This window comes from Dermochelys coriacea, chromosome 10 (genome assembly GCF_009764565.3).
Source record: "Dermochelys coriacea isolate rDerCor1 chromosome 10, rDerCor1.pri.v4, whole genome shotgun sequence".
NCBI classification, from domain to species: domain Eukaryota; kingdom Metazoa; phylum Chordata; order Testudines; family Dermochelyidae; genus Dermochelys; species Dermochelys coriacea.
Window position 1 is genome coordinate 82,122,995 of NC_050077.1, and position 15,552 is coordinate 82,138,546.

Sequence of the window (15,552 nt, forward strand, 5' to 3'; positions counted from 1 at the left end):
CGTCAGGCTGTCACCCCATTTTCTCTCTAACATAACATACAGGGAGTTGATATATATGCTAATTCATAGAATCATAGACCTGAGGAGGTAATCTAGTCTGATCCCCACTCAAAGCAGGACCAACCCCAACTAAATCATCTCAGCCAGGGCTTTGTCATGCTGGGCCTTAAAAACCTCTAAGGATGGAGATTCCACCACCTCCCTAGGGAACCCATTCCAGTGCTTCACCACCCTCCTAGTGAAATAGTATTTCCTAATATCCAACCTAGACCTCCCCCACTGCAACTTGAGACCATTGCTCCTTGTTCTGTCATCTGCCACCACTGAGAACAGCCGAGCTCCATCCTCTTTGGAACCCCCCTTTAGGTAGTTGAAGGCTGCTGTCAAATCCCCCCTCACTCTTCTCTTCTGCAGACTAAATAAGCCCAGTTCCTCAGCCTCTCCTCATAAGTCATGTGCCTCAGCCCCCTAATAATTTTCGTTGCCCTCCACTGGACTCTCTCCAATTTGTCTATATCGCTTCTGTAGTGGGGGGGCCCAAAACTGGACACAAGACTCCAGATGTGGCCTCACCAGTGCCGAATAGAGGGGAACGATCACGTCCCTCGGTCTGCTGGCAATGCTCCTACTAATGCAGCCCAATATGCCATTAGCCTTCTTGGCAACAAGGGCACACTGTCGACTCATATCCAGCTTCTCATCCATTGTAATCCCCAGGTCTTTTTCTGCAGAACTGCCGCTTAGCCAGTTGTCCCCCAGCCTGTAGCGGTGCATGGGATTCTTCCGTCCTAAGTGCAGGACTCGGTACTTGTCCTTGTTGAACCTCATCAGATTTCTTTTAGCCCAATCCTCCAATTTGTCTAGGTCACTCTGGACCCTCTCCCTATCCTTCAGCGTATCTACCACTCCTCCCAGCTTAGTGTCATCCCATCATCCAGATCATTCATTCTATTTTGTAAGATAACTTAATAGTTTGTTCCTTGTTTAGAAGAAGAAAAAAATATTCATATTGGTAGAATGTGCCACAAACACTGGAGATGTGAAATTTGGATGCAGATGCAAAATCATATCCACAATCTTCTTTCAGCTTATTCTGAGAATTGCAACATTTAAATTGGGATTTCATTTTGGCTTTTGAAAACCTCCAAGTGCAGAGATACTCAGCTGTCAGAATGGAACTTCTGGTAAAATCACAGGACTGGAGATCTGGGTTTAATTCCTGAATCTGCTGCAGGCTTCCTATGTGACCTTGGGTAAGTTACTTCATCTCTCTGTGCCTCAATTTTCCATCCAGGGGTGCCAGAACAGGGAAAGCCAGGGGGCCATGCCCCACTGCACACTTTTTACCATTGGTAAAGGCAAGTGACGGGGGGTAGGGGCGGAGAGGAGCGAGTGGGGGGAGGAGCTTTGGGAGGGGAGAGGCAATGTGAGAACAGGGCCTCGGGGGAAGGGGCAGGGTGGGGGTGGGGTCTCAAGGGAATGAGCAGCACGAGAGTGGGGACTCAGGGAGAAGGGGTGGTACAGGGGCAATGGAGGGCAGTGCCACAGTTCAGGCGCCTAGGCCCCCCCACTTTTAGGGACCTTCTGCCACTGCTGTCCTCATCTGTCATATAGGGATAACAATACCTTCTTTCTCCCACCCTGTGTCTTGTCAACTTTGACTGTAAAATCTTCAGTGCAAGGATTTCCTCACTGCAGATATGTGCAGAGCTTAGCTCTGATCTCAGTTGGACCCTTTCAGTACTATTGTTATTTGAATAACAACAAGTGAAGTGTGTCTTTGAGCCCATATATAATGACCTGGCTTTTAACTAAATATGTTAACGCTCATTAAAATGTTTGATCCGTGTTTCTAAAATATTAGCTGATCTAGAACTAAAATGAATTGATAGGGTTAAAAAGAAAGATACCAAAGAGTTTATCTGAAATTGCTCCCAGTGAAAACACCCTTAACCATGACACACTCTTCACCAAACTAATACTAGTGAGGTTTCCTTCATTCTGTCTCTCTCTCTCTCTTTTTTGTTTTTGCACAAATTCATGTGAACATCTCCAGTATGATGAATGAGGGGCAGAGGGTCCGGCTGAAATGAAAGAGAGAAGAATTTAGCTTGCTCTACCTAACCAGTTAAAGGTGACTCATTTTGTAAGGCAGGAACTCTGGTGAGAAGTTACCAGCTGCAAATCGGAAACCCAACATTAAACTGTGCCAAAGGATTAAAGTCAAATTCTTTGTCTCCATGTGACTGGTTTTAATTGGCTGTCTGAAGATCTGCTAGGATTCAATGCAACTTTTATGCTGCTGAAATCTCTCAGCTGACCTATTGTCCCCCTAACACTGGCGGCATTCTAAAATAGAAAAGAAAGCAAATACTAGTCTTTGAATAATTTTGCTCATCATTCTCAAATGCCGCCATGCCCCCTGCCCGCTCAGTGGCACCACCCGGGTTCTGCTGCCAGCAGCCTTTCTGCGGCCATAGAGGAGGGGCTGGAGTGCCCCATGGGCAGGAAATTTCATTTGGACTTGCTAGGTAGAATAACAGAAACTATCTTTACCTTTGCTTTGGCTCGGAAGAAGGGGTAGCTAACATTGCACACTTTCTTGTTGGGGCGCTTTTCTTCATTCATGCATTCAATATTGACGTCTGTATCATCCTGAAATGGAATACAACTGGTTACCAGAAACACCAGAGATACCCACAGCACATTTCTCATAGCCAACACGCTCCTTGCGGCTGTTCACCCAGACTGGAAGACATCCAAACTGAGGCTCTAAAAACAGGGAAACTACAGTTGTTGAAGGCCAGACATTCTTCCTGTGCAGTTGTGTTAAACTATTATCACATGCACAGAGCAGGCTGCTCTAAAAGCCAATTTCAAATTTCTTGCTTTAAATCCTACTCTGGGATTTGAGATACAGCGATGAATGAAAAAGACCAAATAAAACTGATTATTCTAGGACTAATAATCACAAATAAGAATAGATTTTCTATGATCAAATGTGCTAGAGAAATAACAAGAAATAGCCCAACTTACTTTATTATATGGTGACCACATGTTAGTAATAATTGACCGACTTAGAAAGTACACTGTTTTGGGGCATCTGTTTGTACAGTCCCTGCCACAGGGAGGTCCTGCTCCCTGACTGAGGCAGTTAGGTGCTATCTTAATACAAATAGTAAATAATCATCACCACGAGTCAGGGCAATTGCACCTGTATTCCCCTTCTGTGGTCACCTCTCTTGGGTGGAGACAAGGGTCCCACCCAACCAGAGTATTTCCAGGCTGTACACTCCCCTGACTATATTGTGGTATCCCCAGCAGAAGTCAGCCTGCCTAAGCAGGCCTGCTTCTCTTCTCTCTTCAGAGGCAGTAGACCGTGCAATGGCCTAGTTAGACGTTATCACACAGCTCTTTCTAAGCAAGCCCTTTTAGTCTTAAGGTAAAACCGTTACAGAGAAAACACATTAAAAACAATACAAGAACCTACCCGCATGCTAAAAAGCTTCCTGGAGATCAGCCCCTAACTCCAACCAGGGCTCTGGCTGGTGATGAAGCCTCCAACTCCTACCCAGGAGCGTTTCCTGTGGTCACCAGTTCAGAACAGCTTTCGCGTGAAACTAGCTCCCCTATGAGTGACTGAGTCCCTCCTTTAGCCAGCTTGGGTCTTTGAAGAGACTGTGACTAGGTAATGAGCCAGACAATGGGTTTCTCTTCAAGGTGCAGCTTCCAAAGGAGGCCCAGAAGTGAGACATTTGTATTGCCCTCATCCCAAGTATTTTCTGGGAACCTTGCTCAGCTAAAAGTTCAGACTTGTCTGCTCCATTGTTTTCAAGAGTCCTTGGAAGCACATGACACTTCCCAGTGTTTCTCTAAGTCCTGTCTCCTCCTTAAAAGATGCTATATACCAGCCCACGATACTACATAACATTTGCATTTTAAAGCCATGACCTCTTAAGACACTTTAACTTAGTTCAATATGGCTTGTCCAGGAGATTGCATGATCTCTGTCCCAATAATGAATCACACAATGGAATAATAAGATAATACAACAATAAAATAAACTTGCTATATTTAATGATACTGTCAGCAAGGGAACGCTTCTTCAAAAACATGACCTACAGTAATGCTCCAAATAATACAGCTTGTAACAGTGATGCTGCAGTATAGGGAGGAAAGATGTCATTCTAGCTAAGGCATTGGAGTGGGACTCTGGAGCTCCGAGTCCAGTGCCTGGTTCTGCCACAAAATCCCTGTGTGACCTGGAGCATTGCCTCGGTTCCCGTTCCCTATCTGTCAAGTGGCACTGCTAACACTCTCTCCCATCCTTTGTCTATTTGACCTCTCAGCTCCTTGGGGCAAAGACTGGCTTTTACTGTGTGTTTGTACAGCATCGAGTACAATGCCGGAGTTCAGCTGGAAACTCAAGGAGCTACTTATTACTCTAGTCGATTTGTCTTTGTCATGAACAGTAGCAAGGAGCACATTAGTGGAACTGAGCTTTCGTAACTGGCAACAATGTTTTCTCTAAGCGCTGCTGCATTGCACTTACTCTGATACTTCTTATAACTGTTTTCCTTGGTTAATTTGGAGTAATGTATCAGAAAACACAGAGCGGACCCTTACATTTTTCTGATTTTGTGGGCAACATGTCCCGTAATTTTCCATTTGCACAACTTTTAAACCACCAAATGGGAGCTATTTGATATCCGGAATGGTTATGAAGTCATTTAGTGGATGAATGAATTCGCAGCAAGATCAGCACATTTCGCAAGAAGCAGGATTTGGAAGTCTCTCTCAGGAATTCCTCGGAGCGCATACTGGAGGGCTTACACATGGTGTCATCCACTCTGAGACTGTTACTACATTCCCAACCAGAATGATGGCTCAAAGCTCTCCACAGCCTAGACACAAAGCTGAAATGACAGCTGAATGATCGCTTGGCTCAGATTTCTTAGAGGTGATAGATTTCAGAGTAGCAGCCGTGTTAGTCTGTATTCGCAAAAAGAAAAGGAGTACTTGTGGCACCTTAGAGACTAACAAATTTATTAGAGCATAAGCTTTCGTGAGCTACAGCTCACTTCATCGGATGCATTTGGTGGAAAAAACAGAGGAGAGATTTATATACACACACACAGAGAACATGAAACAATGGGTTTATCATACACACTGTAAGGAGAGTGATCACTTAAGATAAGCCATCACCAACAGCAGGGGGGGGAAGGAGGAAAACCTTTCATGGTGACAAGCAGGTAGGCTAATTCCAGCAGTTAACAAGAATATCAGAGGAACAGTGGGGGGTGGGGTGGGAGGGAGAAATACCATGGGGAAATAGTTTTACTTTGTGTAATGACTCATCCATTCCCAGTCTCTATTCAAGCCTAAGTTAATTGTATCCAGTTTGCAAATTAATTCCAATTCAGCAGTCTCTCGTTGGAGTCTGTTTTTGAAGCTTTTTTGTTGAAGTATAGCCACTCTTAGGTCTGTGATCGAGTGACCAGAGAGATTGAAGTGTTCTCCAACTGGTTTTTGAATGTTATAATTCTTGACGTCTGATTTGTGTCCATTCATTCTTTTACGTAGAGACTGTCCAGTTTGGCCAATGTACATGGCAGAGGGGCATTGCTGGCACATGATGGCATATATCACATTGGTAGATGCGCAGGTGAACGAGCCTCTGATAGTGTGGCTGATGTGATTAGGCCCTATGATGGTATCCCCTGAATAGATATGTGGACAGAGTTGGCAACGGGCTTTGTTGCAAGGATAGGTTCCTGGGTTAGTGGTTCTGTTGTGTGGTGTGTGGTTGCTGGTGAGTATTTGCTTCAGATTGGGGGGCTGTCTGTAAGCAAGGACTGGTCTGTCTCCCAAGATCTGAGAGAGCGATGGCTCGTCCTTCAGGATAGGTTGTAGATCCTTGATGATGCGTTGGAGGGGTTTTAGTTGGGGGCTGAAGGTGATGGCTAGTGGCGTTCTGTTGTTTTCTTTGTTGGGCCTGTCCTGTAGTAGGTGACTTCTGGGTACTCTTCTGGCTCTGTCAATCTGTTTCTTCACTTCAGCAGGTGGGTACTGTAGTTGTAGGAACGCATGATAGAGATCTTGTAGGTGTTTGTCTCTGTCTGAGGGGTTGGAGCAAATGCGGTTATATCGTAGCGCTTGGCTGTAGACAATGGATCGAGTGGTATGATCTGGATGAAAGCTAGAGGCATGTAGGTAGGAATAGCGGTCAGTAGGTTTCCGATATAGGGTGGTGTTTATGTGACCATCGCTTATTAGCACCGTAGTGTCCAGGAAGTGGATCTCTTGTGTGGACTGGTCCAGGCTGAGGTTGATGGTGGGATGGAAATTGTTGAAATCATGGTGGAATTCCTCAAGAGCTTCTTTTCCATGGGTCCAGATGATGAAGATGTCATCAATGTAGCGCAAGTAGAGTAGGGGCATTAGGGAACGAGAGCTGAGGAAGCGTTGTTCTAAGTCAGCCATAAAAATGTTGGCATACTGTGGGGCCATGCGGGTACCCATCGCAGTGCCGCTGATTTGAAGGTATACATTGTCACCAAATGTGAAATAGTTATGGGTCAGGACAAAGTCACAAAGTTCTGCCACCAGGTTAGCCGTGACAGTATCGGGGATACTGTTCCTGACGGCTTGTAGTCCATCTTTGTGTGGAATGTTGGTGTAGAGGGCTTCTACATCCATAGTGGCTAGGATGGTGTTTTTAGGAAGATCACCAATGGACTGTAGTTTCCTCAGGAAATCGGTGGTGTCTCGAAGATAGCTGGGAGTGCTGGTAACGAAGGGCCTGAGGAGGGAGTCTACATAGCCAGACAATCCTGCTGTCAGGGTGCCAATGCCTGAGATGATGGGGCGTCCAGGATTTCCAGGTTTATGGATCTTGGGTAGCAGATAGAATACCCCAGGTCCTGGCTCCAGGGGTGTGTCTGTGCGGATTTGTTCTTGTGCTTTTTCAGGGAGTTTCTTGAGCAAATGCTGTAGTTTCTTTTGGTAACTCTCAGTGGGATCAGAGGGTAATGGCTTGTAGAAAGTGGTGTTGGAGAGCTGCCTAGTAGCCTCTTGTTCATACTCTGACCTATTCATGATGACGACAGCACCTCCTTTGTCAGCCTTTTTGATTATGATGTCAGAGTTGTTTCTGAGGCTGTGGATGGCACTGTGTTCTGCATGGCTGAGGTTATGGGGTAAGCGATGCTGCTTTTCCACAATTTCAGCTTGTGCACGTCGGCGGAAGCAGTCTATGTAGAAATCCAGGCTGCTGTTTTGACCTTCAGGAGGAGTCCACCTAGAATCCTTCTTTTTGTAGTGTTGGCAGGAAGGTCTCTGTGGGTTAATATGTTGGTCAGAGGTGTGTTGGAAATATTCCTTGAGGCTACTAGGCAGCTCTCCAACACCACTTTCTACAAGCCATTACCCTCTGATCCCACTGAGAGTTACCAAAAGAAACTACAGCATTTGCTCAAGAAACTCCCTGAAAAAGCACAAGAACAAATCCGCACAGACACACCCCTGGAGCCAGGACCTGGGGTATTCTATCTGCTACCCAAGATCCATAAACCTGGAAATCCTGGACGCCCCATCATCTCAGGCATTGGCACCCTGACAGCAGGATTGTCTGGCTATGTAGACTCCCTCCTCAGGCCCTTCGTTACCAGCACTCCCAGCTATCTTCGAGACACCACCGATTTCCTGAGGAAACTACAGTCCATTGGTGATCTTCCTAAAAACACCATCCTAGCCACTATGGATGTAGAAGCCCTCTACACCAACATTCCACACAAAGATGGACTACAAGCCGTCAGGAACAGTATCCCCGATACTGTCACGGCTAACCTGGTGGCAGAACTTTGTGACTTTGTCCTGACCCATAACTATTTCACATTTGGTGACAATGTATACCTTCAAATCAGTGGCACTGCGATGGGTACCCGCATGGCCCCACAGTATGCCAACATTTTTATGGCTGACTTAGAACAACGCTTCCTCAGCTCTCGTTCCCTAATGCCCCTACTCTACTTGCGCTACATTGATGACATCTTCATCATCTGGACCCATGGAAAAGAAGCTCTTGAGGAATTCCACCATGATTTCAACAATTTCCATCCCACCATCAACCTCAGCCTGGACCAGTCCACACAAGAGATCCACTTCCTGGACACTACGGTGCTAATAAGCGATGGTCACATAAACACCACCCTATATCGGAAACCTACTGACCGCTATTCCTACCTACATGCCTCTAGCTTTCATCCAGATCATACCACTCGATCCATTGTCTACAGCCAAGCGCTACGATATAACCGCATTTGCTCCAACCCCTCAGACAGAGACAAACACCTACAAGATCTCTATCATGCGTTCCTACAACTACAGTACCCACCTGCTGAAGTGAAGAAACAGATTGACAGAGCCAGAAGAGTACCCAGAAGTCACCTACTACAGGACAGGCCCAACAAAGAAAACAACAGAACGCCACTAGCCATCACCTTCAGCCCCCAACTAAAACCCCTCCAACGCATCATCAAGGATCTACAACCTATCCTGAAGGACGAGCCATCGCTCTCTCAGATCTTGGGAGACAGACCAGTCCTTGCTTACAGACAGCCCCCCAATCTGAAGCAAATACTCACCAGCAACCACACACCACACAACAGAACCACTAACCCAGGAACCTACCTTGCAACAAAGCCCGTTGCCAACTCTGTCCACATATCTATTCAGGGGATACCATCATAGGGCCTAATCACATCAGCCACACTATCAGAGGCTCGTTCACCTGCGCATCTACCAATGTGATATATGCCATCATGTGCCAGCAATGCCCCTCTGCCATGTACATTGGCCAAACTGGACAGTCTCTACGTAAAAGAATGAATGGACACAAATCAGACGTCAAGAATTATAACATTCAAAAACCAGTTGGAGAACACTTCAATCTCTCTGGTCACTCGATCACAGACCTAAGAGTGGCTATACTTCAACAAAAAAGCTTCAAAAACAGACTCCAACGAGAGACTGCTGAATTGGAATTAATTTGCAAACTGGATACAATTAACTTAGGCTTGAATAGAGACTGGGAATGGATGAGTCATTACACAAAGTAAAACTATTTCCCCATGGTATTTCTCCCTCCCACCCCACCCCCCACTGTTCCTCTGATATTCTTGTTAACTGCTGGAATTAGCCTACCTGCTTGTCACCATGAAAGGTTTTCCTCCTTCCCCCCCCTGCTGTTGGTGATGGCTTATCTTAAGTGATCACTCTCCTTACAGTGTGTATGATAAACCCATTGTTTCATGTTCTCTGTGTGTGTGTATATAAATCTCTCCTCTGTTTTTTCCACCAAATGCATCCGATGAAGTGAGCTGTAGCTCACGAAAGCTTATGCTCTAATAAATTTGTTAGTCTCTAAGGTGCCACAAGTACTCCTTTTCTTTTAGAGGTGATAGTGACCTGAGAGGTGGGGGAAGGGCAGGGCATGCTAAGCTGTTTGAGAACCAGTGATAAAAAGATACAGGCCTTTCATGTAAGCAAAATCAGTCTAAAAGGGGAGCGTGGGGATGAGTGCGAGAAGACCATTAGATAGATGGAGGGTGATGAATGGGGAAATATCAGGGTTATCTGTCACGTATCCTGGAGCATGCCTCTGTGTGCGTGTTTATGGTAGCTATGAAGTTGGATCAAAAGGGCTTGTTAAAGGAACCAAGTAGGAAAGGTAAACCTATGGCCGTGGTAAGGAGTGAGTCCCTCCTTTCTCCTGTCTGGGCCTTTGGAGGGATCAGGAAGCAGAGGGTAGCTAGCTGTTTGAAACACGTACAAGAAATGCATCCCCAAAGATGTAAATGAACTGCCGCCTCATCCAAAGCAGAACGTTGGGACGAGATCTGGAGCTCATTTCCATCACTCTGTGGAGTTTCCTCTGCAGAGAGAGGGCTCAAAGGGAACAGAAGCCATTCCAGGACCAGGGGCCTAGAAAAGGAAGAGGGGTTGGGTGAGAGGGCAGTGAAGAGCTGAGGCTGACCGAGGGGAGGGTGGCATTCCCAGCTTGGGAAGACACACGTGCGCTAGCTCTGATCAGTGCAAAGCGTAGCTGCGGGGGCGCAAAGGGTGGAAGAGGCTGGCCGCCCAAAGTATGTTCCTGGCTGAGACACTAGGCACATCCAGGGCAGCTATCGCCTCTTGGATCCTGCCACTCGTGCTGCTGCAACTTTACATTTAGCGCGCTAGCTCGATCCCAGCTAATGCACGCTTGTCGCCACCAGCTGGGAACTGCGCCCCCAGCTCGAAGGACAGACATGCCCTGAAGCAACGTCTGCACGGTGACTGGGCCTGTCATCTGCAGCCCATGTAGACATACCCATGCTAGCTTTAATCTAGCCAGCTCGCTAAAAACAGCAAGGAGGAGTGCAGGGTTGGACCGTGCCGAAGAGCCGGCTGTGGGGTTCCCTGGAGCTGGGGTTCTCAACAGTGCTACTGAAAACAGATGGATCCACCTGCCAAGAGCAGCCTGGAGTTCAGGTGGGCACTCCTTTCTGTTGGGGGGGAGAGGCAGGAGCTTGACATCCATTTCTCTCATCTTCCTGTCAGGAGGCTGCGTTGAGCATTGTCACAATGCACCCTGACAGCCGTTAGGCCAAGTCCTGCCTTTCCACATGTACACAGCCCTTGCTGGCCTCAGTCAGTGGGACAAGCATGCACCAAGGGGGGCTCAGGCCCTGACTGCTCAAAGACCACCTGTATTAGGAAGATATAACAGATCAGTGGGTGGCGCTGGGTGTGACAGGACATCCTGCTTAGGGCTCTCTGGGGAGGAGAACGTTCCCAGAAAACACAAGCCCCATGGAGTTCACTTCTGAACCTAGGTCAGCAGCAGGGGGGAATAAACATGGGGAAATAGTTTTAATTTGTGTAATGACCCATCCACTCCCCATCTTTATTCAAGCCTAAATTAATTGTATCCAGTTTGAAAATTAATTCCAATTCAGCAGTCTCTCGTTGGAGACTGTTTTTGAAGTTTTTTTGTTGAAGAATTGCCACTTTTAGGTCTGTAATCGAGTGACCAGAGAGATTGAAGTGTTCTCCGACTGGTTTTTGAATGTTATAATTCCTGACGTCTGATTTGTGTCCATTTATTCTTTTACGTAGAGACTGTCCAGTTTGACCAATGTACATGGCAGAGGGGCATTGCTGGCACATGATGGCATACATCACATTGGTAGATGTGCAGGTGAACGAGCCTCTGATAGTGTGGCTGATGTGATTAGGCCCTATGATGGTGTCCCCTGAATAGATATGTGGACAGAGTTGGCAACGGGCTTTGTTGCAAGGATAGGTTCCTGGGTTAGTGGTTCTCTTGTGTGGTGTGTGGTTGCTGGTGAGTATTTGCTTCAGGTTGGGGGGCTGTCTGTAAGCAAGGACTGGCCTGTCTCCCAAGATCTGTGAGAGTGATGGGTCGTCCTTCAGGATAGGTTGTAGATCCTTGATGATGCGTTGGAGAGGTTTTAGTTGGGGGCTGAAGATGATGGCTAGTGGCGTTCCGTTATTTTCTTTGTTGGGCCTGTCCTGTAGTAGGTAACTTCTGGGTACTCTCCTGGCTCTGTCAATCTGTTTCTTCACTTCAGCAGGTGGGTATTGTAGTTGTAAGAACACTTAATAGAGATCTTGTAGGTGTTTGTCTCTGTCTGAGGGGTTGGAGCAAATGCGGTTATATCGTAGCGCTTGGCTGTAGACAATGGATTATGTGGTGTGGTCTGGATGAAAGCTGAAGGCATGTAGGTGGAATAGTGGTCAGTAGGTTTCCGTTATAGGGTAGTGTTTATGTGACCATCGCTTATTAGACCGTAGTGTCCAGGAAGTGGATCTCTTGTGTGGACTGGTCCAGGCTGAGGTTGATGGTGGGATGGAAATTGTTGAAATCCTGGTGGAATTCCTCAAGGGCTTCTTTTCCATGGGTCCAGATGATGAAGATGTCATCAATGTAGTGCAAGTAGAGTAGGGGTATTAGGGGACGAGAGCTGAGGAAGCGTTGTTCTAAGTCAGCCATAAAAATGTTGGCATACTGTGGGGCCATGCGGGTACCCATCGCAGTGCCGCTGATTTGAAGGTATACATTGTCCCCAAATGTGAAATAGTTATGGGTGAGGACAAAGTCACAAAGTTCAACGACCAGGTTTGCCGTGACATTATCGGGGATACTGTTCCTGACGGCTTGTAGTCCATCTTTGTGTGGAAAGGTTGGTGTAGAGGGCTTCTACATCCATAGTGGCTAGGATGGTGTTTTCAGGAAGATCACCGATGGATTGTAGTTTCCTCAGGAAGTCAGTGGTGTCTCGAAGATAGCTGGGAGTGCTGGTAGTGTAGGGCCTGAGGATGGAGTCTACATAGCCAGACAATCCTGCTGTCAGGGTGCCAATGCCTGAGATGATGGGGCGTCCAGGATTCCAGGTTTATGGATCTTGGGTAGCAGATAGAATACCCCAGGTCGGGGTTCTAGGGGTGTGTCTGTGCGGATTTGTTCTTGCGCTTTTTCAGGGAGTTTCTTGAGCAAATACTGTAGTTTCTTTTGGTAACCCGCAGTGGGATCAGAGGGTAATGGCTTGTAGAAAGTGATGTTGGAGAGCTGCCTAGCAGCCTCTTGTTCGTACTCCGACCTATTCATGACAGCAGCTCCTTTGTCAGCCTTTTTGATTATGATGTCAGAGTTGTTTCTGAGGCTGTCGATGGCATTGTGTTCTGCACGGCTGAGGTTATCGGGCTTCATTAGCCCTCAAAAATGATTTGGTTCTGGGCTGAGTTTGAGATCATCTGGTTATATCCGCTAAGGCCCTTGACAGCTCTCCTGGTTTTATTGTCATGTTAGATTCCAAACCCGAGATCTCCACAGAAATAAGATCTGCATCTATTTTTCCCATGTATGTTTAGCCTTGATAAGTAAAGAGACACAGTGTTTTCCCTATTATAATGCATACTTAACCAGCTACATTTCAGCAGTTAGAGTGAGAACTGTGTGAAAGAATACCAGATTCACTTTGCACCCGACTCTGAGGATGACGTATAGGCCATGATCTGGGATATGTGTGTAAAGAATGAACATCAGGAAGCATGGAGCACCAGAGAGCTGCACTGCCAAGACATTAAGAAGGAGAAAATGTGTTGCAGATGAGTAATGCAATGCTCTTGGATTAATCCCATCTTTCTTAGCTACAGCGAAGCATCCCAGTGCCACCAGGAGGGTTTGGAAGATCGTTTGACTACTTCTTCACTCTCCTTCTCCTGACCTTTCTCCTCTTAGAAAGTGAGGAAAGGAAGAAGGAAATCTGGGGGAGTGATTAAGAGGAAATGTGGTCATAGGGTTAAGGCACAGAACTGGGAGTCCGGGACTCTCAATTCAATTCTTGGCTCAGCCACAGAGAACAGGGAAATTTAGGCCAGTTAATTTAAACCTCTGAGTTTTTAGAACAGCTTTCAGTTCTGCAAGGAGAAATCAAGTACTAATAATCTTATCTAGCGATTTTCATCAGGAGATCCCCCGGTGCTTTAAAAAGGAGATTTAATACCTAGGGGTCTGGTGGATCGAAGGACAGTCCAGATCAGTGGTGGGAGTCCACACAAAGGTCTGACAGCCAGGAGATCTAATCCAAGGGGAAGGTATAGGGGGTTGGTTGGTGGGGTGAGGCAGCAAGTCAGGAGGAGGTGGGGTAGAAAGGCAGGGTCAGGCGGGTCCATGAACCTAGCAGCAGGCAATGGCTTCTTTTGCTCAGACATGGCCAGAAAGGAAGCAGGAAGTTTATATCGGGTCACCAGCCAATCAGGGTCAAGACCATGTGGCCAATCAGGAAGCAGGCCATGGAGCACTGGTAGCTGGCCCACTCATGTCTGTGAGTTCCCTGGTAGTCTGACCTATTGGAAAGGTATGATGGCCAAGGCTGCTTGCTGAGAATCCAGTGGGCCTGGGTTTGGAACCAGCGTCCCGACAGGTCAGTATCATTATCCCATTTTACAGATGGGGAAAGTGAGGCACAGAGATGGGAACTGAAGAACCAGGAATAGAACCCAGGCCTCCTGACTTCCAGTCCAGTGCCCTATCCATTAGGCCATGCTGCCTAAATAGAGGCCAGCCTGAGGTCCATGTTTGTCCTTGAGGGTACACGTTTGTCCCATGGAAAGCCTGTTATGAAGTGTGATTAAAGTGCTGCATTGGGCTTATGCGGAGCCCTCTGTGTATGCTGGAATTTCACTCCCGGTGCTTAATTTCCTTGTCTACAAAATGGGGATAATTGGTTGAAACAATAATTAAAACCTCTGCAACCATGAGTAATATGAACTATAAAAATAACTAGATGAATGTGACATGATGGGGACAAACCATCATGGCTTCTGTAAGGGAAAATCATGCCTCTAGTCTCCTAGAATCTCTGAGCATGTCAAAAAGGTGGAGAAAGGAGAAATAATTCATATGATTTATTTGAACTTTCCAAAAAGCTTTTGACAAAGTCCATCATGAGAGGTTATTAAACTAAGACATCATGGGTGAGAAGTCACATTCTGTGATGGATTAGACAATGGCTAGGAGAAAGCAAATAGGAATAAACGATACACTTTCACCATGGCAGCGGAGGGGTGGGTGTCCCAAGGTTCCGCACAAGGACTGGGGTATTGTCAGATATTCATTAATGAGCTGGAAAAGCAGGTGAACAGCAAGATGGCAATATCTGCAGATGATGTGGAATCTTTCTGGTTACTCAAGACTAGAATAGTTTCCAAAAAATGCTAAGGGGACAAGGCAAAAGGGCAGATGAAATTCAATGCTGACACATGCAAGAGAATGCTCACTGGAGAGAATAATATGGGGCAGCTTTCCCCATAAATTGTATATTTTGGAGTTTCTTGCATCTTCCACTGAAGTATCTGGTGTTGGCAACTGTCAGGGATGGGATCCTGGGCAAGATGAACTTCGGATCTGATCCAGTCTGGCAATCCCACCTCATTGGAGCAGAGGAGTTGTTAGGCTAAATTAATCTGTGTACAGTGAGTGTGGAAGGGGCTACGGAAATGCAACAGAAGAGTAATAGTGTTGAGCCACTGCATTGAATAACATACACTACTTTGGAAATACCTCCCCCTTACTATCTAATGACTCCTCTTTTTGTGGCCCAATTTCATTTCTACTAAAGTCAATGACAAAACCCTCATTAGCTTCACTGGTGCAGGCCCAGGCCCACTGATGGCCATTTCTTTTTTTTTTTTTGCTTTTTTACTGGCCATGACTTGCTCCCAACACAAGTGCCAATCGGAGAAGACTCTAAAGGTGTTCTTACCTTCTGAATCAAGCTAGCAAACTGCAGATTTCTTGAGAAGGAAATGTTTAGGACAGTGCTATATGCATTTTCGCCTTTGTTCTCCAGTGTAGCTTCTACAGCCACCCTCCTCCTCGTGCTCTCTATGATAAAAACGGAGGTATCAAAAGATAGTGTGTAGGCAGCGCAATCCGACGGTGACTTTCTCAGTACTCTTCTGCAATACTCCCTGCAAGAAAAG

The 15,552-nt window shown here is 46.4% G+C and overlaps 1 protein-coding gene across 1 annotated transcript in view; it reads right to left on the reverse strand.

The window, feature by feature from the left end:
• ITGA11 (integrin subunit alpha 11) overlaps nucleotides 1-15,552 on the reverse strand; it is a 167,784-nt gene that overhangs the window by 31,199 nt on the left and 121,033 nt on the right. The window contains exons 20-21 of the mRNA XM_043493798.1: nucleotides 15,333-15,540; nucleotides 2,557-2,655 (exon numbers count right to left, since the gene is read on the reverse strand). Coding sequence (XP_043349733.1) covers nucleotides 2,557-2,655; nucleotides 15,333-15,540 — 307 coding nt within the window. The remainder of the gene's footprint in view (nucleotides 1-2,556; nucleotides 2,656-15,332; nucleotides 15,541-15,552) is intronic.